This window comes from Aricia agestis, chromosome 6 (genome assembly GCF_905147365.1).
Source record: "Aricia agestis chromosome 6, ilAriAges1.1, whole genome shotgun sequence".
Taxonomy (NCBI): Eukaryota; Metazoa; Arthropoda; class Insecta; order Lepidoptera; family Lycaenidae; genus Aricia; species Aricia agestis.
The window spans coordinates 9,361,290-9,387,647 of NC_056411.1; the positions used below are offsets into that span (position 1 = coordinate 9,361,290).

At 36.9% G+C, this 26,358-nt stretch overlaps 1 protein-coding gene across 1 annotated transcript in view; it reads right to left on the bottom strand.

Moving 5' to 3' along the window:
- The window catches only part of LOC121727642 (bicaudal D-related protein homolog), a 93,412-nt gene that overhangs the window by 23,061 nt on the left and 43,993 nt on the right, over positions 1–26,358 (bottom strand). The window contains exon 2 of the mRNA XM_042115582.1: positions 316–456. Within this exon, the coding sequence (XP_041971516.1) occupies positions 316–456 (141 nt within the window). The remainder of the gene's footprint in view (positions 1–315; positions 457–26,358) is intronic.

Genomic DNA, 26,358 nt, shown 5'->3' on the forward strand with positions numbered 1-26,358 from the left:
GCCCCTTAAATTACAGAATAATAGGTAATTAATCAAAAAGTCCTCTATAAAAACAGGGATTCTAATTTTGTCACCTTAAATAGTAATTAATAATGAATAAATAAAACATGTTTAAAACACATTTTTTTATGTTTAAATAATTATCCTTCTGGAAGTTTTTTTGTACATAATATAGCGGGTGGCGGCCAAGACCGACCAGCAACTATGGAGGTCTCGACTACATCCAAAAGAAACCTTTCAACTTTTTTAAAATGAGGAAGGTCTGGCTGCTCCTACTCATCATGTAGCTACGCCTGGGGCTGCGTTCTCTCTTACCTGTTTGACGGAGGTGTCTCGGTTGCCGATCTTGGCGGTGAGCTCCTTGATGTCGTTCTGCAGCTCCAGCAGGCGGGCCTCGTACTCCCCCTGCGTCGTGTCCAGCCGCCGACGGAGAAGGTGCTTTTCTTGTTCCAACTCCTGTAACGAAAAGTTAAGTTAGATCTACATCGCTTTTATCTAAAACGTTTAATGCGAAACGTACCTATTTACAAGTGTTCTATGAAACAATCCGTTTCGAGGGAGAAACTAATTATCCCTTGAGTAGCTTCCGCGAAAATCAATTGGGTACTTAACAGCTCTATAATTCATATTAGAATGTATGTAAGCCTTTAGCCAAGCTGCTATTGTTATTTACGTTGATAATAAAATTGTGACGTGACGTGAGATTTTGAAAACAAAATAACCTAATGCGATGACATTTAACTTAAGTAGACCGTACTCGAGGTACTCGTACTGTTAGGTGTATTATTTTAAAGATCTTCACCATGAGTAAGATTTGGTCCTAAGGGGGCCTTTTTAGGGTTCCGTAGCCAAATGGCAAAAAACGGAACCCTTATAGATTCGTCATGTCTGTCTGTGTCTGGACGGACAGACAGTCTGTCTGTCCGTCCCTATGTCACAGCTGTCACAGCCACTTTTCTCCGAAACTAAAAGAGCTATACTATTGAAACTTGGTAAGTATAGATGTAATCTGTGAACCGCATTTAGATTTTGATACAAAAATGGAAAAAATATTAAAAAATTTAGGGGTCCCCATAAGTGCAACTGAAACAAAAAAAAATCATCTAACCTACGCGTTTCAAAAATCATATTGAAGTATCTAATATCATTTTTTCTAACATGAATAGTTTGCGAGAGAGACCCTTCCAAAGTGGTAAAATGTGTCCCCCCCCCCTCTAACTTCTAAAGTAAGTGATAACTGATAAGTGTAAAAAAAATATATGATGTATATTACTATAAAAACTACCAACGAAAATTGGTTTGAACGAGGTCTAGCATGTAGTTTTTTTTAATATGTCATAAATGGTAAACTTTAATTTAACTTTCATTAAATCAACTGAAATTTAAAAATAAATCAAAAACCTTTTAATTTCATAAAAATAAACCTTATTGCTGCTGCGGAACCCTTCATGGGCGAGTCCAACTCGCACTTGGCCCGTTTTTTTTTAATCTTTTCCAGAAGCGTGGAGGATCCCAGGCTTATCCTCAGCTTTTGTATAGAGCTATTTCGAAAGAATAATTTGATTTTAAATTCTCATTGTATTAAAATAATCAGAAGCTAAATTAAAGTTTTAAAAATATTCAATGAGTCACTAATCATCAAGGTCCATATTATATTATTTCATTGTGCTGTGTCAGATTAAATACGCAGTGCTTCAGAATAATTGTTCGTTTTTTTTTAATGAAAGCGGGCAAACAAACAAACGGGTCGCTTGATGGAAAGCGACTTCCGTCGCCCATGGACACTCGCAACATCAGAAGAGCTGCAGGTGCGTTGCCGGCCTTTTAAGAGGGAATAGGAGAGGGTAAAGAAGGGAACAGGGAAGGGAATAGGGTAGAGGATTGGGCCTCCGGTAAACTCACTCACTCGGCGAAACACAGCGCAAGCGCTGTTTCACGCCGGTTTGTCTGTGAGCCCGTGGTATTTCTCCGGTCGAGCCGGCCCATTCGTGCCGAAGCATGGCTCTACCATGTAAAGATTCGTGATGGAGTTACTTCCTAGTGGCACGCGAGCTTATTGCAATAAAATTATACTTTATACTGGATGACGCCCGCAACTTCATTGCGCCAAAATTAATTTGACGCGCGCGGGAACCGTACATTTTTCAGGGATAAAAAGGACCCTATGTCCTTTTCTGGGACTCAAAGTATCTCCATACCAAATTTCAGCAAAATCGGTTCAGCGGTTTGGTCGTGAAGAGGTAACAGACAGACAGACACACGCATTCGCATTTATAATATTATTAAGTATTATTAGTATGGATGTTTTAAAGACATCATAATTTAAACAATTATAATAAATTTAATAACTTAATATTAATAATAATTGGAGTGATTCTACGGCCGTTCTCAATATTTGATCTATCTCTGGTTTTGCCCTACTAGCGATAGGAATAGCTCACATTAGACATTAGAGCCATATATTTTATGTCAATTCAATGTTAGCTGCGATCGGTTGTATGTCAAACCAGAGATAGATTGAATATTGGGAACGGCCGTTATATGATAAGGTATTATTTAATATCTTCGTCTAATATAAATGTAATACTTAATAGTTATAGTAATTCCGAAATAGCTGTTATTAAAGTAATACCTATCGTTAGCTCTAAACGACCGTATAAGATTCAGTCACTTAAATTTTTTTATTTTGGAATTTAATGATATTTTTCTTGTAATAAAGGGTGTCTTTAGGCAAAATAATAGCTACCACACCGGTTTCGGTAACGGTGGCCGGTTTAACTGAAACCAGGCCAGCTGCGCAGGAGTAATTTTATAGTGCCCAAGTGTGTGCGCAGTACACAAGAGCACTCTCTATTCCTTTACTCTCATAACCTAGTGGGACGGAAGACCGACACGACCGGCCAGAGATCAGGCGCAGGACCGACTTTTTACATGTCCATCCGACGCATGGATCATCTTACTTATCAGACAATCAGGTGATCAGCCTGCATTGTCCTAACCAAACTTGGAAGGACATGTTTCCAACGCGGGAATCGAACCCATGACCTCCGAGTCAAGAGCCGCGCTCTATACCGCTAGACAGGCGCTGAGACAGACACAGAGTAGAGGCGTTTAGACAAAATGCTTAATGCGTAAGCTGGATAAGCACCATCAACTTTTACAGTCATAGTATAGTCTACGATAGCAGCAAACTTTTACAAAAAAGCATCAGAAATAGCTTTGCTCAAAATAGCGGACGAAAATGATTTTCTGTTCCAATCAACTTTTCTGAAATAAGATTTTGTTCTTAATTAAAATATTATTATTCAGACACTGTATTAGCGATATTTTTTGCATACGAGTAATATCTACTTTATAATAACTAAAACTTTTGCAATACACTAAGCATTCGTCACAGATACGCTTCAGTAATATATGCGGAAAAACATTTACACAAGTGAAGTTAAACAAAGTATTAAATTATTTTGTGACGTCATTTATGTGATACTGCTGAATAAACAATAATTAAATATCTTTTGAATTTACGTTTACGTGTTACGACTGTTGCTCACTTTGCTGTCTAGAACGTTGAATTTAACAAATTTTTACAACACTGAAACTTTGTTATGCCTAAAAACGCTCTACTTTTGTCTCCTGGCAACATTTTAGCACCTTCTAGGTTGCTTAAGTAAAATCCCTAATTGAGCAAGTCTTTTTCAGGTCTTACGTATTATTATTTTTTTATGAAAAAAGGGGGCAAACGAGCAAACGGGTCACCTGATGGAAAGCAACTTCCGTCGCCCATGGACACTCGCAGCATCAGAAGAGCTGCAGGTGCGTTGCCGGCCTTTTAAGAGGGAATAGGGTAATAGGGGAGGGTAGGGAAAGGAATAGGAGAGGGTAGGGAAGGGAATAGGGTAGAGGCCTCCGGTAAACTCACTCACTGGGCGAAACACAGCGCAAGCGCTGTTTCACGCCGGTTTTCTGTGAGAACGTGGTATTTCTCCGGTCTAGCCGGCCCGTTCGTGCCGAAGCATGGCTCTCCCACGTATTAGTACTACTATTAGTAATAAAACAATTCAAAAGAAATACTACTGTAATAACATATTTTTATCAGCTATATGATATTATCAAAATTACCGAATAAAGTCATGCACACATAAACACACACACACACACACACACACACACACACACACACACACACACACACACACACACACACACACACACACACACACGCACGCACACGCACTCGCACATACACACACTCACACTAATAACATCAATAAAATAACTTTTAATTTAGTGTAATTATATTAGTAATTATTATAAAAAAAAAAAAATGTACCTAATTACTGTAACTTCGTTTCGACCCCACAGGACAGGCATTGCCTAGTGTGGGGATCCATCGCATATTATGTTAAAATTTTTTGGCCAAAAAATATTTGTATTTAGTATATCAGAATTTTCCGAAGTTTTCCAACGCGGTAGAAGATTGCAACAAAGCAAGCAACATTCACAAGTCACAACACCTGAGCGAGCAAAAAAGTGAAATTCAAATTACTGTTTCATTAATATGCGTAATTTCATTGTTCTCGATTTCCTCAATAAGATCACGTTAAGAAAGATAAAATGAAAGTTGTGTCGCGGCGCGCGGAACACAGACGTTGGAAACAGGGACGTGGTATTGCACATGACCCTAATGCTTTTTCACTCATCTAGTACAGTCACGCTGGAAAACATACAGGGTATTTACAATTGATGTTTGTTTAGCATTCGGCTACTTACCGCGCTGTTATTGGTCAACGCTATGGGAGTCAACGTTGACCAATAGCCGCACGGTAAGTTTTCGTATCCGAATAGAACGGGAATTGTGAATACCGCTGGAGTCTATACTTTCAGGCCGCAACACATTTTGGCAACTCTTACCATAAAGGAGCCGATTTTTCATAATAACATTTAAACATAATACTTTGAAATGAGATCCCACAGAACACTTTACACAGTAATTTATCATGAGCATGAAACATATTATGTATAGGTTATGGTTATTCCATAAAGTAGTAATTAGTAATTACCATTTAAAATGTAAGGTACTTATTCGAAATTTTGTTTGAATTTAATTTAAACTTAATCGCTATAAAAATATTAGATATCTCACCTCATTTGCATAAGTAATCGTCGGCCCAAATTGTATTTAGGTAATACTTGTTATAATGTAGTTTAGTTAATTTAATAAAGTGGCCGAGGCATTTTTAATTAATGTTTAAAAGTAATATCCGAAACCACTTATCGACACCGACCCAGTGCTTTACCAATAAAGAACAAAAATATTTAGGAGTATCTCTAACATTTCTGCATAATATTATGCATTCGGTGAAACAATATTAAATAATGTGTATTAACGAAATTGGGCTACATTTCTTATTTATACAATGGAAAATGTATGTATGTGGCTTAATTTTATAAGATGTTTGTAAATATTGGTATCATTATGACCGTAAAAATTACGAAGATGAGATACGTCCTGAGAGATAGTGGTTCGATACAACAATTTATAGATAATTTATTAGATAACTGCGTACGTTCTAGGCTAGTCGTCATTATCAATATGTTGTTTCCTTTAATGTTTAATTACACCTAACTCACACTGCATATTGTCATGAAAGTTTTTTGGTTCTATTGTATTATACAGCAAATACAATATGCTGTATAGACGGGCGACTGTACTTTATGAATTTATATTTGTATCAAAACTACGAAGATAAGTGGAACGGTTTCACAATTGTGGCTGGGACAATGCTTTGTTTTTACCGCCATGCCTCTTGACACGGCCAATTTCATTGTCTCGAGTAATTGTATCAATCGAAATTAATAAAATATTATCTACTTAAATCTTATATATAAAGTTAAAAAGTTAAAAAGTTTTATTTATTTTTTATTTTATGCCTTCTATAAAGTCACTGTGGGATTTTAACGTCATTATTTCTTACGCCTGGAGCCAGTTAAGGCGGCCACATACAAAGCCGCTTTCAGTTTTCCAGGAAAATCCTAATTGTTTTAAGGACGGCAAATATGATATTTTAGACAAGTGTTAAAATAATTAACTTTTTCTAACTGGCTCCAGGCGGGTGGGGCGCTTTGTCACACTCACTATACCAAATATATTACCTGTTATATAATAGGCTTTAGGTATATAGGTAATTAAGCTAAAATATGTTAAATCATTTTTCCGAGTAAGAGAATGCTTTCTTTTACTCGGAAAAGTGTGGCCAATTGTCATAGTGTTTGATTCAAATGGTCCAAACTATAATATTATATTGGTACAAAGTGAAAAATTTCAACAAACATTTTGGCCGTAAGTCTGGCCAAACTCAAAACTTTTGAATGACGGTTTAAAAAGTTATTTACATTATAAGTTGGTCAAGTATCATCTAAAATGCCTTCCGTAAGATTTACTTACGGAAAGTAATTTAAAAATAATTATTAAGTTTCCTATGCGCCGATTTATCAACACCACAAACACATTTAAACAGCAAAATACACATTAAGAACACGTCATTGCCCTACTCATGTGTGCTTTTAGGCTCTACTATTTTCCGGTTTTTGACCATTTACATATTTTATAGGACTGATTTTATCTATTAGTGTTACGAAAGTAATAAATGATACCGATTTAACAAACTAATATTATGTATCTACTTTATTAAGCAGTGTACTGCATAATTTGACACTGTTAAGCATTTGTATACTATCCCACAAAAAAATAACGTTGAGCAGCTATGAATGCAGTCATGTTCTTTTCATTTCTTCAGTTCATTCACAGCTAAATTTTTGTGGGACCACCACACCAATTACACCAATGGTTAACAGCGACCATAATAATTAATATAATAATATAATAATAAGTAAGCCAAAAGATGAGCTTTCGTTCCTGATCGAAATCATCAACAAGCTGTCTTTTCCCGATGCATTTTTCGTGGGCTTTTTTAATACTTTCTATGTTATTTTATGGAAGTATTTAAATAATACTTATTGGTGCTATATTTAGTGTGTACGATAGGCTTTCAATTTTCAAATCTGGAATGTTAAATTGTAACATTCCAGCTAACGTCACACAAGTAAAAAATGTAGAGTTTGAATCTACGAAATATAATAAACACGTTTTAATTTAGAATTATTATAAAATGCAACTGAATACTTATATTTATAATAATAATATTAATACTTGGTTCCTAATTTTTTCCATGTAGATTTCATGGTACTGTACACATGGAGCTAGTGTGAAGCGTATTACTTTACAGTTTACAACGAGTGGTAGCAAACCAAGGCGTAGGAAGTGATGTCCTTCACGGCCAAATTGCCACGGCCAAGTGGTACCACAGCCATATTGCCAAAGTTCCATAATTGTTTTGTGGCGAGTGATGCCTAAGGTAATTTGAAAAATATAGAGCAACGAAAACCAACGACTCCATCCATTATGCGTTAGCAAAATATACTAAGGTTTTTTTAAATAAATAAGGGGGCAAACGACCCGGGTCACCTGCTGGAAAGCAACTACCGTCACCCATGGATACTCGCAACATAAGAAGAGCTGCAGGTGTGTTGCCGGCCTTTTGGGAGGGAATACGCTCTCTTCTTGAAGGTTTGTAGGTCGTATAGGTCCAGAAATACTACTGTTGACAGTTCGTTGTATATTATAGTAGGTACGTCACTAACGTGGTTACCAATAGGAATCTAATAATATTTATAGATAAGCGCGTCAACGAGCGCCTAACTCTATTGCGACGAAATTCGTTTTTCGCGCGAGAACTTCTTTTCGAAAGAAAAAGTTTCCTATGTCCTTTCTCGTCTCTCAGAGTATCTCCATAGTCTTATTTAGATATAAATTTATAAGAAGAAGTAGCAGACAGACAGACAAACGCGCTTTCATATTTATAATATTAGTAAAGAGTAAGAATGACCAAAAAACTCTTTTAAATGTCAATGTAGAGTAGTCTTTCCCAAAGTGGGCGATAACGCCCTCTTGTGGGCGCTGGAGGTCTGAACGGGCGGGGCGTCTGGGGCGGTGTGGAACCCAGGAAAAAAATGGGGGCGTTGTGTAAAGGCTTGGGGGGTGATCTTTATCATCTGGATGCATTTAAAATTGAAACAAGGGGGGCGCTAATACAATGATTTGTTTACAAAGTGGGCAGAAGACAAAATAAGTTTAGGAATCCCTGATGTAGAGTAACTCAACTGCTTTTAAAGTTAAAGCAGAGGTGTACGGAAGTCTTCTGGTGTCATGTACTTCAAAGTTCCTGATTTTTCTTCAGGAATCAACGACATGTTACTAAAGCGTTCCGAGTCAACTCAGTTAAGTATGTATATTTATTAACGTCACGGTAACCTAGTCACAGCGTAATGCTTGTCAGAAGTCAGAACTTTCATCAGCGCGCGTAATAACGATTATTTAGAAAGATCATTTATTGAACGACTGATGCTTGAACTTTTTTAAGTTAAACCAGGCGTATAGGGTACAAAGAACTGAATCCAAGAGCTAACAATTTTCGCCGTGCCCGAAGAATTTGTATAATAAAAATGCTGTTCATTTAATACATTTATTTTTATTTGCAACTTACTTATTTAACCTTGACTATGACGATCTCTGTGGATCAGTTGGTGGGTAGCTCAAGCCGGGGGTCGCGGGTTCAAATCCCGCCGACGGAACAACAAGTTTTCAAAGTTCCTGGTTCATGGATGTGTATTAAATATGTGTATTATATAATAAAAATCTTAAATATATGTATAGTATAAAAGTATTAAATATATTTCCGTTGTCTGGTACCCGTAACACAAGTCCTTCAGGTACTTACCACGAGGCCAGACTGACGTGGTGTGAAGCGTCCTATAGATATTATTATAATATTATTATTATTACCTTAATCAAGTCCTGACCTACGCAAAATACTGCCTCACTTCTTATAACATAAAGATTGCGGTAATCTATAAAAAGATTTTAAAACATTATTTACATTTAATATTATAAAGGCGAAAGTTTGTTTGGATGTATGGATGTATAGATGTATGGATGTGTGGATGTGTGGATGTGTGGATGTATGGATGTTTGTTACTCTTTCACGCAAAAACTACTGAACGGATTTTAATGAAACTTTACAATAATATAGCTTATACATCAGAATAACACATAGGCTACAATTTTAACCGACTTTCAAAATGGGGGAGGTGTTATGTTCGTTTTCTTATGTTCAACGATTACTCCGCCATTTGTTAACCGATTTTCAAAATTTTTCTTTTGGTATGTATCATCCCAATTTGGTATTATATTCACAAAAGTGGTGATCTGATGAAGGATCCATAAGTAATCGAGGGAACTCCTCAAAATTTATGGGGAAACATGTGGTGACTTCGGTTTCGTGAGAAGTATTCTAAGCATATGCTACAAACAAGTAAGATTTTGCACAGAGGTATACCTGGTATACCGTGGTTCGGAAGGTGCTGAGAGAACTCCTGATTCTTTATAGATACAAGTTTGGGAGTTTCGGCGTTGTTTTAAGAACGGAAAGCATATGCTACTATGCAAATTACATTCATCATCATCATCATCATCATCACTACCATAATATTATACCATGCATCGTCCCATGATTATGAGCCTTTTCATCTTTTAGATCGAGGCTCGAGTTTGTCAAGCGATAATTAAAAAAAAAATCTATACTTAATATTATAAACCTGAAGAGTATGTTTGCTTGAATGCGCTAATCTCATGAACTACAGGTCTGATTTAAAAACTTATTTCAGTGTTAGATATCTCATTTATCGAGTAAGGCTATAGGCTATATTATATTATATTATCACGCTAAGACTAATACGACCGAAGAAACTCAGGAAAATGTGGTAAAAACGGGGAAAATATTAGAAAGGGTTTATCTCACGAACTACTGGAGCAATTTTATAGCAATATTTGGCACTTATATAGAGTAGACCACGTGAAAGGAGTATTTATAGCTATTTTTATTCAAAAAAAAAAATAATAATAATATAATATCTATCGACGCTTCACACCACGTCAGTCTGGCCCCGTGGTAAGTACCTGAAGGACTTGTGTTACAGGTACCAGATAACGGATATATATTTAATATTTTTTATACTATACATATATTTAAGATTTTTATTATATGATACACATATTTAATACACATCCATGACCCAGGAACTTTGAAAAACTTTTTGTTCCGTCGGCGGGATTCGAACCCGCGACCCCCGGCTTGAGCTACCAACGCGCTCACCACTAAGCCACAGAGGTCGTCAGAAAATGTACGGTTTCTGTGAAATTCCTAATTTACGCAGGCGAAGCCGCGCGGGACATCTATAGATAATAATAGCAAAAGAATCTGGGTTGTATAACTTGTATCTCCAAGACTGTTAATGAAGTCTAGCATTAGTCGCATACTCTAGTTTACATAATAAGCGACTGCAGTGTACATAATATGTGGGACGTGTTATATTTACATCGGTATAATCGCTTGTACCCTGTGCTTGCACCACTTAGAAGGTCGTGTTGAAATTGACCAATTGTTTCCGTAGAACTACCCATTGTTTTAATTCGGATTGTGGCTGCCATATTTACCTAGTTGCCTCTTTTGGTGGATAGTTTGACATAGACCTCATTTTTGACCCAATTTGCGATTTGCTGTCATAATTTGATAAAAATAAACAGGTGAAAAAAACTACATATTAGTAAAATATTATACTTAACCCTTTGACTGCAGCTCCGCGAAAAAATATTTCGCGCGCTCGCGCTATGGCCATTTTGGCCACTGTGTGTCTGCCATAGCTTGGTACTTTTTTTTTTATTTGTATTATTTTAACATAGTTTGTATATTACTAAGACATATTATTATGAAGGCATAAAATCAGCAATAGGCACGCTATAAAACTAGACTTGTTTACTTTGATATTCGTTTTCGTTTTTTGGTTTTCGTTCGTGTTTGACGAAAATGATACACTTTAAGTCTACCGCTAATCTAACCGATCTTGAGAATTCTCACCGAAAGGGAAAGCGGGCACACAAAAAAATTTACACAATACATTGCAACTTGCGACTCAACCGAGCTATTCCCGCATGTACATAATTTCCTCATTTTACAAACTCATTGAGCTAGTTCATCGAATTGCAAAAAGATATGAGAAATTGTTATGTCAATACGGTTTTTGTAAAACGATGTGTGATGACATAAAAAGTGTTATATCATTAGCATTTAAAGCCAAATCATAATAATTAATAAGAAACTGATTGTTATGCATCAAGGTTTTTTTCTTTTTATACAAAGACTGGTGAGAGATATAGGTACGAATATATCGTAAGTAATAACATTCTATTGGTAGCTTATAGAGATCGATCCCGTGGACTATCATCGGAGTTTTGCCATTTTTCCCTTGTTAAAAATACCATAATTAGGTACTAGGTGGTGGCTTACATGATATAAAAAATAATGTTAAATAATATGGTTACCTGAATTACACTTTTTCCTATGACTAAGCTTAAGTGTTTATAACTTGTTTCAAAATCACATATACATATGCGATTTGATTTTTATAATAACTCTTTATACATATATAATTATATAGTTATAAGAACTAAATGAATGTGACTTGTAACGAATTTGTTACATATTTTAAATTAAAAAATATTATAGTAGCATTAATCGAATCTAAATAAAACTAAAATTATTTAATGTTTAATGTTCTCATTTCGCAAAAACTAAAAGAGATTTATAATACCTGTAGTATAATATGTGTAGATGTAATCATAATAGCAATTTAACAATTCAATTTAAATGACGTTAATACTACAGTTATTATGATGACAAAATAACTATTAGGTACCTAGTACATAATACAATAAGTACTAGGTACTACAAACCCTGAGAAACCTAAAGCTTAATTATGCACTAAGGTTGCACGCCAGAAAAAAACAGGTATTTCGTTGTTTAGAACTCTGCCAATGTCCTTTTAAATTTAATCTAAATTGGTTTGAGACGATTTTTTATCAATTTTACTTAAATATTATGTAGTTATCTTTTATATTTGCAATTAAAATGTTAATATTCTTTCAATATTTTTAGAACATAACACTGACAAGTAATTAAGGACACGAAGGACAACAAGCAACTTACTTATTAATAGTGTCCATGAAAATCACACTATTAATATCGCAGGCAGTAGGTATGATTTGCTACCTGTTATTGGCAATATACACTTATGATGTATTAAACCTGTATTTAAAGTAATATTAAGGTTCTGAGGGCTGTTTGGTTTGTGCAATAATAATTGCAACACATTTGAAAGGATACCATTTTAATAATACCTGTACTTGCATTTATTAATCATATACCATTACTTGTTTCTTAACCTACCAAAATGGTAAGTTTCTTATTGCTATAGGTTAAATGATAAATTAATTATTATTTTTACCTTTCACTCTTAAAATCTTTACTTCTATATATATTAATATAAAACAAAGTCGCTTTTTTTTCCTCATGTCCCTTTGCTCCAGGCGCGGTCCGAAGGGGGGGGTGGTCACAGGGGACATGACCCCCCCCCCCAAAATGTAAGGTAAAATTGAAAATAAAATAAAACCCAGAACCGTCCGAGGGCGCAGATAAAAAAATTGTGTAGTGACTACTGAGTGACCCCCCCCCAAAATTTCAGGCTCATTTGATGATTCTTTCAGTGTTAGATAGCCCATTTATCGAGGAAGGCTATAGGTTATATTTTATCACGCTAAAACTAATAGGAGCGAAGAAATAGAGGAAAATGTGGAGAAAACGGGGAAAATTATTTGAAAGGGCTTACTTGAATAGGCTAATCTCAGGAACTACTGCCGATTTGAAAAATTCTTTCAGTCGTAGATAGCTGATTTATTGAGGAAGGCTATATTTTACCACGCTAAGACTAATAGGAGAATGTGGAAAAAACGGGAGAAATTATTTGAAAGGGCTTATCTCGCGAACTACTGGAGCAACTTTTATGTTATATGGCACAGATAAGAAGTAGACCACGTGAAGGATCATAGGCTATCGATTTTAATCATTTTTTCAGTGGCTATATATTTTATACCCGTGCGACGCCGGGGCGGGTCGCTAGTAATGTTATAAATAGAAATGTGTGTATTTTTCCTTTCTGTTTAGTGTTTGTCACGCTTAAACCGCTGCACCAATTTACATGGTATTTTGTATTCGAGATACGTTAAGTCCGGGCAAAGGACAAACATACATGTTTAGATCATTATAAAGTAGTTTTTGTTGTGGTCATCAGCGTGCTAGCAGGATGTATGAATTTCTGCGTGAAACCAAAACTGTTCTTATGCCATATTTGACTTTCTTTGATATGTTGCTTTGACGCAAGGGTTTCCGCGGCGGATGAGATTGGCCTCACATTGGCCTCACCGATAATCGCTATACAAAATAAATGTTTTTTAGGATGCCTATAATATCGAGTCAAGTAACAAAATATTAGTGCGTTTCCAACTCTCCATTTTACGTCAGGCGTGAGTTGCGTGATGCGTTGAATAATCAGATTACATGAAGGCGTGTAGACAACAGCTAACGACATCTCAACAACATACCTGGACTATGATATGTATTATTACAATATTAGATACATTAGCATTCGTCATAAAATATTATGTGCAATTAGAAAGAAAAAATATAAGCGCTGGGAAAAAAAAGTAAGTACAGTACGTATTTTTTTTTCCATCGCGTTCAAAGGGTTAATCCTACGATCGCGGATTCTTGGAAATCTATTGTTATCTTTTTGTGTCTTGCTCACCGGTGAGCTTATAGGGCTTGATGGGTTAATATGAATCTATAATATTACTAGCTGTCCTATGGATATATATTTGGATTGTCCTAAAAATAGAACAATCCATATTTTAGTAATTTATAGGACCGCGTCAAATCGAAATATTAAATCTTTTCTATCTCTGCTAGCTACCACTTTTAAGAGTTTTTGCAGAAGAAATGTTTGTTTGTCTTATCAAAATGAAGCTACTCACGAAAAATTAGCTTGATAGTATCTAATAAAAAAAATATTCTAGGGAACCTGTACTTTAAGGAGTTAAGTGATACGAAATTCACGGGTCATCTAGTAGAAATATAAAATAACACGCCCGAAGTATATTATTAGGAAGATTCAGAAGATTAATTACTGAGTCAACGCAGAAGTTGTTTCTCGTTTGCGCAGACCTACAAGTACTCAACTCGCAGCTGGACTTACGTAGTTTTTGTTGCACATCAACCTGCCGGAGCGGTTTGTCTTGTGATCTTGGTTTGGATAAGACGCCACAGTCCATAAAGTTGAGGAACACAGTTATGTCAACAAGCATAACAATTCACAGGTAATAAAGAAAACCAATGGAACTATGTTGACTTTTCGCCGTCAATAAATAGGATAACTGCAATGTTTTTACACTAGACGGCAGCCCCAGTGTAGACAGTTAACTAAACAAAAAGCTTCGTTCGAAGTTTGACAATGTTTCTGTCAATATTTTTGTCGAATTATTTACTGTATGTGCTAGTAGCGCCCTCTGCTCCAACTTTTGCGCAATATTCCCTATTGAGCTAAACGTAAGAAAGTACAGACTAAAAATACTGCTAGGGCGCGTGACCAATATCAGAAGAAGCATCTGGAGAACCGTCAATGCTGAGTATTTTACGAGTTTTCCGTTATCAATGTTAACACGTGAGAAATTCCTACTTTCTATTAATTAGAGGTGCGTTATGTGAGCAATGATTATCTTAATCGTGGACCACCATCTTCGCTTTGAGTGGTTTCTGTTTGCCGCCGGAAACACATTCCCACAACTTCTGCGAAATAATAAGTTCATTCTCTTGGAATTCTCGTAGAACGTGTTTATGATTTCTTTCGTACCTGAGAGCACGGCAGTGAAAAGATATTAGCTAAGTTTATAACAAAATATGTTCCAGACTCCATTTCTTCCACTTTCTACCCTAGCTGTCTAGTTAGAATAATTATTATGTGCTTGTCTCATACATTCTCTTTACTCATCTTCTCGTCTATTCGTCTCGCCATATTTTGACTCAGATATTAGGTGTATAATTATTTATACACCTAATTTACATAAATATTCAGGTATATCTTGGTTAGAGACTCTGGTAATTGCCTAAACTACCTTCATCAAATTCTTGTTTACATTGGAACTAGTGAATAAAACATATTTTATTTATGTTGTACTTTGTGGCATACACTTTTTTAAGCATTTTCACATAAAAAGTGTTTCCGTGAATTAGTCGGTTTATATTAGCTACATTCCACACCTGTGTTTGGTCATGTCCTAAATTGTTCTGATCTCCTACGCGTCTAAACCTACGCGATCCTTTTAGGTTATATTTATGTTCAATTCCAAAATAACTTGTAAACACCCAAGTCTTAGGATATAAAAAACCTAGGAATAAAAAATTGGTAAGTAGTATAGTTTTATAGATGAATTCTGGCTAAGATCATAATATCAGCATTCGGAAATAACTGTACACTGTACACTGTAAAACTGTAGAACAAACTGTTACCGGCAGTATTTCCGGACCTATACGACCTGCAAACCTTCAAGAAAAGAGCGTATTCCCTCTTACAAGGCCGGCAACGCACCTGCAGCTCTTCTGATGTTGCGAGTGTCCATGGGCGACGGTAGTTGCTTTCCATCAGGCGACCCGTTTGCTCGTTTGCGCCCTTATTTCATAAAAAAATACATACACAGACAGACATGGCCGCCGTATATGAGTATAGCTGATCTAGATCCTCCTCTTTCTTTCTTTTTAGAAGTCGGTTAAAAAAGAGGCATCAATTTCGCAAGAATAACAAATATGTTTTAAATGATCCTCTTTAACTTCATAACAAACAACTTTACATAAAGTGAAGTAGAGACAATGGGGCGATGTTGAAACGAGATTGCTCGAGTGACCGCAATATCTCTGATGGTGGGATACTGAGGGGCCCATTGTGTTGCAGATAACGTGAATGTTATGGGGAATTCGCTATATGATTGTGAACTTGATTGGAATATTGCTTACATAAAATATATGAAGGTATACCGTACTATAATTCAGTATTCCGCAAACTTTTTGTGTTCAAGGAACATTTAGGACAATCAAAAATTTTAGAGGTACACCACAAATTAATAACTAAATAAGAGGTGCTCTGAGTTCCCATTCCTTTCTCGATCGATCGTATCATCGATCATCATCGATCGTATATGTTTTTCGAAGCACATCAACGACTGACCATGGTACTCCAGTGTGCCGCGGCCCAAACACCATTTGCGGAACACTGCTCTAATGCAGTGTTTCCCAACCTTTTTCAGCCACGGACCCCCAGGAAGTCAAACACAGTTTTCACGGACCCCCTTAATAAAATAAACAGCAAAAAATCGGATTACATATGGTCCAGAGATGACACCGTGGACCCCCAAACAAATACTCGCAGACCCCCAGGGGTCCGCGGACCACAGGTTGGGAAACACTGCTCTAATGCACCATCCGAGACATTAGTTCGTAGGCACCAAGATAGGTTCATCATTATCTATCACCTGGGTTTGACGTAACCGAACAAATTATGCAGGTGTACCATCTGACTACGGATCAATTTCTCTGATCGTTAAAAATCGCGGTAGTTTTGACATTTAAATGATATTCAGATTCAAAAGTGCTGCACAGAATGTCTAAATACCATTTTACATGCAGCCAATGCATATTTACATATAAAAATATTTTATTTCATCCCTTTTGAGACTCGAGAGGACATACAAATTACAAAATCTTTAAAGCAGTGATAGGCGGCATTTCAAATGACGATTCCTTTGCCCTTTCGCCCCATAAAGATGTGGCATATGACTTGATATGACTCATGGGTCTGGACTTCGAGCACAACTTAATATCAAGTGATATCCAATATGATCTTTCTAGCAAACCGTAAAAGTAAAACTAGTTTAGTAGTTACAGTACCTGAGTTAGTCACCGGATGTAGGCCTTTTTTTTTTTTTTTTTTTTTTTTTTTTTTTTTTTTTTTTTTTTTTTTTCGTTGGGGGAATGCTTTTACGCATCCTCGGGGTCTGGGGAGGACCACCGAGGTATGTGGGACTCCCTGGGGCGGACGGAAGACGCACCCGGGACTACCCACTAAAACCCCAACGGTGTTCCTGCTCCTGAAGGTGGGACTACGGGAAATGCGTGATATACGACCGCAGCCCCACCGCCTCTGCCTCACCTGAGGCTCAACTCGTGGATACACCATTCCACATTACTCCGCGACGATGCACTGGAACACCTAGTGCATCGTGGCCCACCCGGGTCTCGATGTCATGGGCGACGGCAGCCCCATACCGGCGCCCCGAGCTCCCCTGCTAAGGCGGGATATCGCGACCATGTCTGGCCCTTGGTCTCCGCCTCGGCCTTCTCTGAGGATCGAGCGCCTCCGCCTCTCGCCTGCGCTCCGCCTCCTCTTTCGACGACATTACCACTTCGGCGAATGCCTCGACTGCCCTCCAATAGTGTTGGCTGTCCAGCATCGCACGAACGATGGCCGGCAGCGTGATGTCGGGTCCAATAGTGGCCTGTAAGGCCGCTCTTTGACTGCTCCAAGCGGGACAGACGAGCAACGTGTGCTGCGCCGTATCCCGGTCGTCATTACAGTGATGGCAAGCAGTGTTTTGCTCGCGTCTGGCCATGTCGCACAGATACTGACCGAAGCAGCCGTGCCCGGTCAGTACCTGTGTGAGACGGTACGACAACGCACCGCTGTCTCTGTCCACCCATTCCCTCAGTACGGGACGCATTGCGTTTAACAGCTCGACGCTGACTAGGGACTCATTCAGACGACCGAGCCAAAGGTCAAAATCTCGGTCCCGTGCTGCTCTTCTCCATCGCCGTATCTGGTCTATCGATGGGATTCGTCCTACCTCACGTTCCTCCTGGCATAGCCAAAATATTTCAGCCAGTGACTCGGCTTCAATATCCCACGAGATACTGCCGGCAAGGACACACGCAGCATTTTTAGAGACGGTGCGGTATCCCCTTATCGCCCTTATAGCCATCGTCCGTTGTAACCCAGTTAGGATTCTCCTGGTCCTGGTCGTCAGTCGTTCGGCCCATATCGGCGCACCGTACATACACATGGAGCGGATTACTCCCATGTACAGGCGCCGACACCCCAAACTGGGTCCCCCCAGATTCGGGAGAAGGCCCGCTAGACCGCCGGTGGCCTTGGATACTTTCGCCGTTAAACGGCGAAAGTGCTCTTTAAAAGTCCACCGGCTATCCAGCACTAGACCCAGGTAGGTCATGGACTGACTGACCTCAATCCTTGTACCGCCTACGATTACCGCAGCTCCCGTCGGTGGCGCGTTTCGTGGACCATGAAAACAGATCGCCTCGGATTTCTCCATGGCGACCTCCAGGCCCAGAGCGCGGATGCGGCGCACCACCTGGGCAACCGCCGCTGTCGCAAGAATAATGACCTCGCGGTAAGTTTTCCCGCGACAGATAACTAGTGTGTCATCGGCATAACACAGCAGCACAACTCCTCGCAGGTTGGCGACACGTAACAACCGGATGTAGGCCTAGGTACCATAACTTTGAAGGCAGTAGATATCATAAAGAGATGCTTTACCTGTTAAACAAGAAAACAACATTTTATTCGTCTATTTATATCGATAGGAGAGAATACATTTAAAATTGTGTATGAAATTATGAGCATGAAAACACTAATAAATATTCCGATTACTGAACTGTAGCATAAATTATTTTTAAGTATTTAATAGCTCCCATTGTATATTGTATGTATAATGTACAACCAAAAGCGGGAATTGAACCCTTGAACGAGTCAAAACCCATGCTCTCAACCTCAGGAGGCGGTTAAATGATAGAGTCGGTAATATACATGATTCTGTTATGCTATCAAGTACCATTTATACCCTACTAAAGTTTAACAATATGTATACCTTTTAATTAAAACATTAATCCATCAATCCTGGTAGTTCCAACAAAATGTCTTTTAGCTAAAACATTAATCCACCTGGTAGCTACAATAATTTACAATATGAATCAAAGTTTATACCGGAACAAATTACAGAGACTGACGAATTAAATTAAACCTTGCAAAGATTTTGGAACAAAGAGATGCGATATGATCTGAATCTCATTATATTAGTGTATACTCTATTGTAAATACGCGCAAGAGTCGATGTTACATAGCACCGCGGTGTAGGTAACTGAAGTTTTATAACGACGAAGAAATCGTCTAAACAAAAATCTTTAGGCATATCCAGGACGTTATAGTTACACATATTTTGTCCCTGTCTATCAAGCGACTTTTCTGGCGTATCAGACAAGAACAAGTAGTATAGCAATATACAGGGTGTAACAAAAATAAGTGATGATACTTTAGGGTGAGTACGTGTTCCTTGTAGAGAGTTCACTGTGAAAGTAGCAGCACTGAAAGACCAAAAAATTTTTTCACTTTTGTATGGGGAAACTCGTGACGCTCGGGCCCTTGCCCATACAAAAGTGAAAAAAAAATCATCTTTCAGAGCTGCTACTTTCACAGTGAACTCTCTACAAGGAACACGTACACACCCTAAAGTAAAATCACTTATTTTTGTTACACACTGTATAGTTATAAAGCCTTTAAGCAACTCTTAAGTATGAATCTTTTTTATTGGTAAAAGAAAAAAAAGTTGTTAAAGTTAAGAAGATAGTTGGAAGTTCAACATTGTGTGTAAATATATTATACTAGCTGTTGCCCGCGACTTCGTCCGCGTGGACTTCAGTTTATAGCGCGCGATGTCAACAAAATTGGTGTCAAAAGCTTTTATAAAAAAACCCTGGTACCCCTTAAATCAATACAGCTGTGCAGTGTGCACACAATAAGTATTTCATTTTTTTATATTAAACTTTATATTTTATGCCAAATTTTAAAGCTTATTTAGCCCTCTAATTACACAACTTTACCCATAAACTATTTATCATTGATAGATTTAAGGTTACGTCACTGCACAGATAAAGTACTGAGTTATTTAATACCGTAGAATAGATATAACAATCGAAAAAAATCGAAACTTAAATGTAAGATGATACCACGTCTTATAGAAAGACTTTTGAGCAAGCGTCAGCGCGATGTAGAAGACGCACGGCGCCATCTATTATGAATTGTTGGAACTAACTTAATTTGAACAAATTTACGCATTTTCACCCCCTTACAACCCTTTTTTCCAGTAAAAAAGTAGCCTATGTCCTTTCTCAGGCTTTAGACTATCTGTATACAAAATTTCATTACAATCGGTTCGGTAGTTTTGGCGTTTGGCGTGAAAGCGAGACTGACAGACAGACAGACAGACAGAGATACTTTTGGCGTTTGGCGTGAAAGCGAGACTGACAGACAGACAGACAGACAGAGATACTTTCGCATTTATAATATTAGTATAGATTATGTGCACACTGCACAGCTGTTTTTGGGTATTTTGATTAATTAAGGGCCGCGCTACACCGGAATGGCAGCGGCGAGGCGAGCACTTTCAGCGCTGCCATTCCGGTGTAGCGCGGCCCTAAGAGGGGTACCACTTACCAGGGTTTTAAAAAGTTTTTAAATTTGACACAAATTTTGTTGACACCGCGCGCTATAAACTAAAGTCCACGCGGACGAAGTCGCGGGCAACAGCTAGTTATGAATAAAAACAATATTATATAGTAAAGTAGGTATGATTAGTTCTGTTACAATAATAAAGTAAAAAATAAAACGCCATCTGTTTTCATATATTAGAATTAAAATGTTGATTGCATTGATATATTTTCTGGATGGAATATAGGCCAACACGGTACACTCGAACTCCTTTATTTTAGAGCGCCTTGTCAACTTGTCACATATATTAGAAATGCAGTAGGAGTTCTATAAGATAAGATAGATTGATTATTATTATACCAAGTGATTATATTATTAAACATAATATTCTAACGTATTAAAAACTATAAACAAAAACATACTAACTAATAAGTATGATTAGTTCTATGTTACAATGAAGTAAAAAATAAAATACCATCTGTTGAATTCAATTCTAAAATGTTCATTGCATCGATATATTTCTGGATTTTTTTATAATATTATACATAAAATATATTTAAGATTTTTGAAATATTATTTTAATACACATCCAAGACCCAGGAACACTGAAAACTTTTTGTTCCGCCTGCGGGACTCGAACCCAGGACCCCCGGGATGAGCGCTGGGCCGCTGGCCACGCGCAATGCGAATTAATTTTCATCGATATTTTCATGGAAATAAGATATTTTCCCACATCAAAATGTAGCCTATGTCCTTTCTCAGACTCTAGAATAACTGTGTACAAAATTTCATCGCAATCGGTTCAGTAGTTTTGGCGTGAAAGCGAGACAGACAGACAGACAGACAGACAGAGATACTTTCGCATTTATAATATTAGTATGGATTTCGCGATATAAAACCAGCTTGAATTTGGAAACCGGTTAGCAGCATTTCAAGAGGACCAAAAAAGCAGTATAGAAACTTGCAAGATTAAAGTAACAACTACATTTTTCCTGTACTTAAATGTTAAGAAGTAGCCTGACCAACAAACTTTTCTTAAATACCTGCAATACCTCGATTAGAAAACAATTTAAGAAATATGCCTATTCAGGTAATTCTACATGCGATGTTGCGTTACATCGCATGCAGAAACGTCAAAAGAAAAGATTTGAACGCGATCCCACGACATTGTACCGTTTAGACGACACGGTTTGACCTCACGTTCTACGCGACGTGACCCCCGCGAATTTTAATGACCTATAAAAGGTCTGAGGTCACCGAGGCCTTGGTGTTTTCGATATCGATCGGTACCTTATTACCAGTGGTGATGTAAGTAAAGCCATCACGACTTACTTAGTCATATTAAAGTTCCATCATCATAATCGATTCTAAATGTTAGCTTAAGTGGATGATCACATTTTGTTTATTTTATACAATCTATTCAAAGCTAATTTTTTTAATGATGACGGATAGAACCACAAGTTATGAGTCATCCAAAAACTGGTCAAGTGTGAAGTCAAACCAAATGCAGAATTTCGTAAGCGCTTTAATTCGTGGACTGTATTTGACTTAAAGTATTTGAAGGTCTAGTTTAAGTCCACTAGATCCCGTAAATCAGACCTCGCCCAAACCGTATGTGTCAGGAAAACTACCCTTACTACCTCTATAAAAAGGCAGCTTTACAAGGATCAAGGCTTTAAGGCATATTATTAAGCCATATTAATCTCTGTCGCATACTCAATTATGAATTTCTCTGCTTACTATCATTTCCGCTGTAACGGCCCGCACTTATTAGAAACTTAATTCGTCCTCATTGATCACGAATGCTCCGTCACGTTTTTGTCCACACGACCATTTCTGTCGCAAGGTAACCTGTTTCTAAAGGACAGGATACAATTTCATACTCTCAAGACTACAATAATTGTAGGAAAAAACATATCGGTCTACGTTCTATTTATGTCTGGGAAGGTTTTTCTAATAGTATTTAAATAGAATTCTTGTTTTCATAACCATTCGTTTAGTAGATTTGAATATAACTATATGGCGCCCGCAACTCTGTTGCGCCTTATATCGCCGCGGAAACCGTACAATTTTAGCATCTCATCAAAACTAACCTTAGATGTCCTTTCCCGGGAATCAAAGTATCGCTATACCGGTTCAAATTGATTCAGCGGTTTAAGCGTTTAAGACAGGACTGCATCAACATCGGTTCAGCGGTTTAAGCGTTTAAGGCAGGACAGGACAGACAGACACACTTTCGCATTTATAATGTTAGTATGGATGCCTATAGTTCGTTGTTCGCGCAAGTACTGTTTTCTAGTCATTCCTAATTAAAATTGAGTGCTTCTTTCGATCCACTTTTTATTACGAATGTGTAACGTTACGAAACGGTTGTTGTACATACAACACACCGTATTTTACTGTTAGGTCGCCGAACTGAGCGTTTTATGTACAATGAGTCATTCTGTAAAAGAGAGAATGACGAAGCGCTACTGTAAAAAATCATTACTGCGTTACTATCATCTGATCGTTTCGGCCACTCAAAGGCCTTCGTTCGCCACAGTACCAGTGAACGCCAAGACTGGACATTCAATGTCAGAACTTTAAAAGTTAAGTTTTTTTAATCCAATACACACCATTTCTACGAAACTATACAGTTTAGGAGTCTACGAATGTTTATCTAAATGACAAACTTTTATGGACTCTTATAGTTATTGAGTTTTCCTAGTTTGAGACAGCGTCAGGCGTTAGCAAATAATATGTGAATACTAGATAGTGACTTTCCTAGGAGTCCTAGGACTGCTGCAGGACGAAGAAGATTTGGAAGAGCTAAAGTTAAACTCTGTTGTTCTGTTAACAATACTGCTTTGAACTTGATGTTGGTATGCCTTAATTGCTCAGCTCATAAATGACATTAGGATATCCCGATCAAAGATTCTAATGATGCCTCTAGCTCATCTATACCAAAAACATCAGATTAAAAGTATAAACTCGCGGGAAGGAAGCATCCCGAGCAACAATAGCAGTAGGCATGTAAAGTAAGTGCAAATATGTTATATAATATTACATGCGGGTAACAAACGCGGTGAAAGTTTGATCGGAAAATTATTATTCATTACATGTTGAGCAAAGCCTTGGAGCATTCAGGTCGGGCTGCAGCGAGCTGAGGACGATACTTGATATTCGCGATAATCGTCCAGCTCTACTTATTAATGATGTTATTGGTACTAACGACTCATTTGACCAATAATGTTTAATTGAGTTTCCTATTAGTATTTTTTTTGGTAGTTGAATCTGGGACTTGGGAGACGGAGCTATTCTAAAAGCTTAAAGCAAGAAAAATAGTTTTCTAGAGATAAGGTAACCAAAAAGCTTTTTTCTTTAAAATCCAACATACCTACTTGTCAAAAAAATATAGCCGTTGTCAAAACCTGAATAAAGATACATTATAGTCTCGTTTAAATTACAAGATTATATAAGTATTAAGTACTTACTGTTAGTGCCAATTAAGAACGAATAAATACTTATAAGGATATGAATGCAGCCGTAGGAATGGAATGGTATTACAGAAATAATCTTTGAGTAAGTAATAACTAATTACAAACACAAATAAGAATAAAAAGATTGCAAGTACATTACAATTTGCAACAAAAAATGTGCAAAAATGCATCAAACAATAAATGGTTGCATACCAATTGCATACAAATAAATATCAAATCGCGATGAGCAATGTGCCTATGAAGCAAACAACCATTTCGCAAGCAGAAACGACGTGATTCTGTAACAAAGTCATTGAAGATTCGTCATCAACTCATCATTATCATCAGCCTGACTTATGCTTAAACTCGTATTGCAATTTTTATGCGTGATTGAACTTATAATATGCGAAGAACTAATAATATGCAAACAATATGCATGTGCTCGAAACCGTCAATACGTAATAACGAGTAAGAATTGCATACAAATCGTAATGCTTTCTTCGCTGATAAAATGTCGGCCACTTCTTTATTAGGCATTTACTAACATTGTTATTTGTTCTGTATTTCGCAAATATTTTTAAATTTAATGATGCAGAAAATACAAATATAATGAGATTAAAACTTAAGAGCATATTATCTATAAACATGTAAGTAATATTTAAAGCATGATAATAGGTCTACCAGAATCTGATGGCAATTTTTGACAGCAGATTTTCAAAAAATATCTTTAATCATTGGATAAATAGCCGCTAAAGGAAAAAAAAGGATCAAAATGTTTTATTCCTAATTTCCTATTACCCCGGTATTGCTAGAGTCAATTTATTTTCTCACTTTTTGCCATCAGATACTGGTTATATAGTTTTGTTGGTAGCAAAATGTTTATAAGAGCTGCGAATAAAAAGTGAAAATTAGTAAGCGTGTAAAAGCATTTTCAATGTTAAGGCTTTGTAAACAACAATAGATTATAAAATTTTCGTAAAAAGAATGTTTGTTCCTGACAATACACTTTCGCTTGACCTGGTTCGGCTTGGAGTAAAAACTTATCACAGTGAAGCCGCGGCTCAAGTAAATTTGTGACACAATACGATTTACGAATATGGAGATTAACGTTTTCTCCACTGATTTATTTCCGATTTATGAGGTTTTTTTTTACTAAAGTTTATGGATTCACTAACGTCGCGCTTGCTAAAGTCAAAATATAAACCAATAAACAACGTTGTTGTGTACATAAACTTCTGTCAAAAGAAACTGAGCATTAGTTAATAATAACAATAATATTATCTTTTTTAAACATTCACGAGATTTAAACACCCGTTGAACAGTTGATTAGAGAAAAAATCAGTACAAAATGGTCTCAAAACAACTGTTCAACAGATGTTTAATCTTTTGTGGTAAGACCGTCATCATTTTTTAAGTGAATCCTTTTTGACCTGATATTTCATAATTATAATAATTATCCTTCTCTACTTTAAAACGATTAGGTTAACTAGGTGAGTGGTAACTGGTAAGTATATTAGTCATTAACTCTACAACTTGTATAACAATTGCACTGTGCAGTTATTCTTAACAATATTCCTTGACATTTACTACTAACTTATAACGCATTATTATAAGCAATAAGTAAGTATTATAACTTTAAAGCATGTTAACTAGCATTTACTCATAGTTCAACAAGATAATTATTAAACTAAATGTTTTATTTATTTATTGAGATACTTAAGTAATATTTACGATGGTTCTGTTATTTGTTCTTCGGACTTTGTAAAAGAGGATATGAATTAGGTAGAATTAAATCTTGTTTATTGATTTTTTAATTTGATTTAGTTTGTAAATTAGGATATTTATTTGTTTCCCATACTAAGCGCCCAAGATCAATCCAAAATTGTACCACCAGAACGTTTAGCATATCCTCCTTAGAAAATGTTTTTTTTTTCTGCAGTAGAAGTTAGTAGAAGACTAGAAGTTTCTATAGACATAAGTGATAGTAAGTGATAGATCAGACATAGACACAGAAAATCTGTCAGTATATCCCTAAAACCTGTCAGTTTTCCTATTCTCTCGCATTTTACTCCACGCTTAGCCTGTAGATAAAAGACAGATTAGTCTATCTAGAACTTAACATCTTAAATACAATAGCATCATTGTTTTGATGTGTGAAATGTGACGTCACGATGTTATAACGGTTCTGAAGATCCATGTCAGTGGGACGTTTAACTTTAATTGATACTTAACATACATTTACATACCTCAGATTATTTGATTAAGCACCTCTTTTTACTCGTTTTGC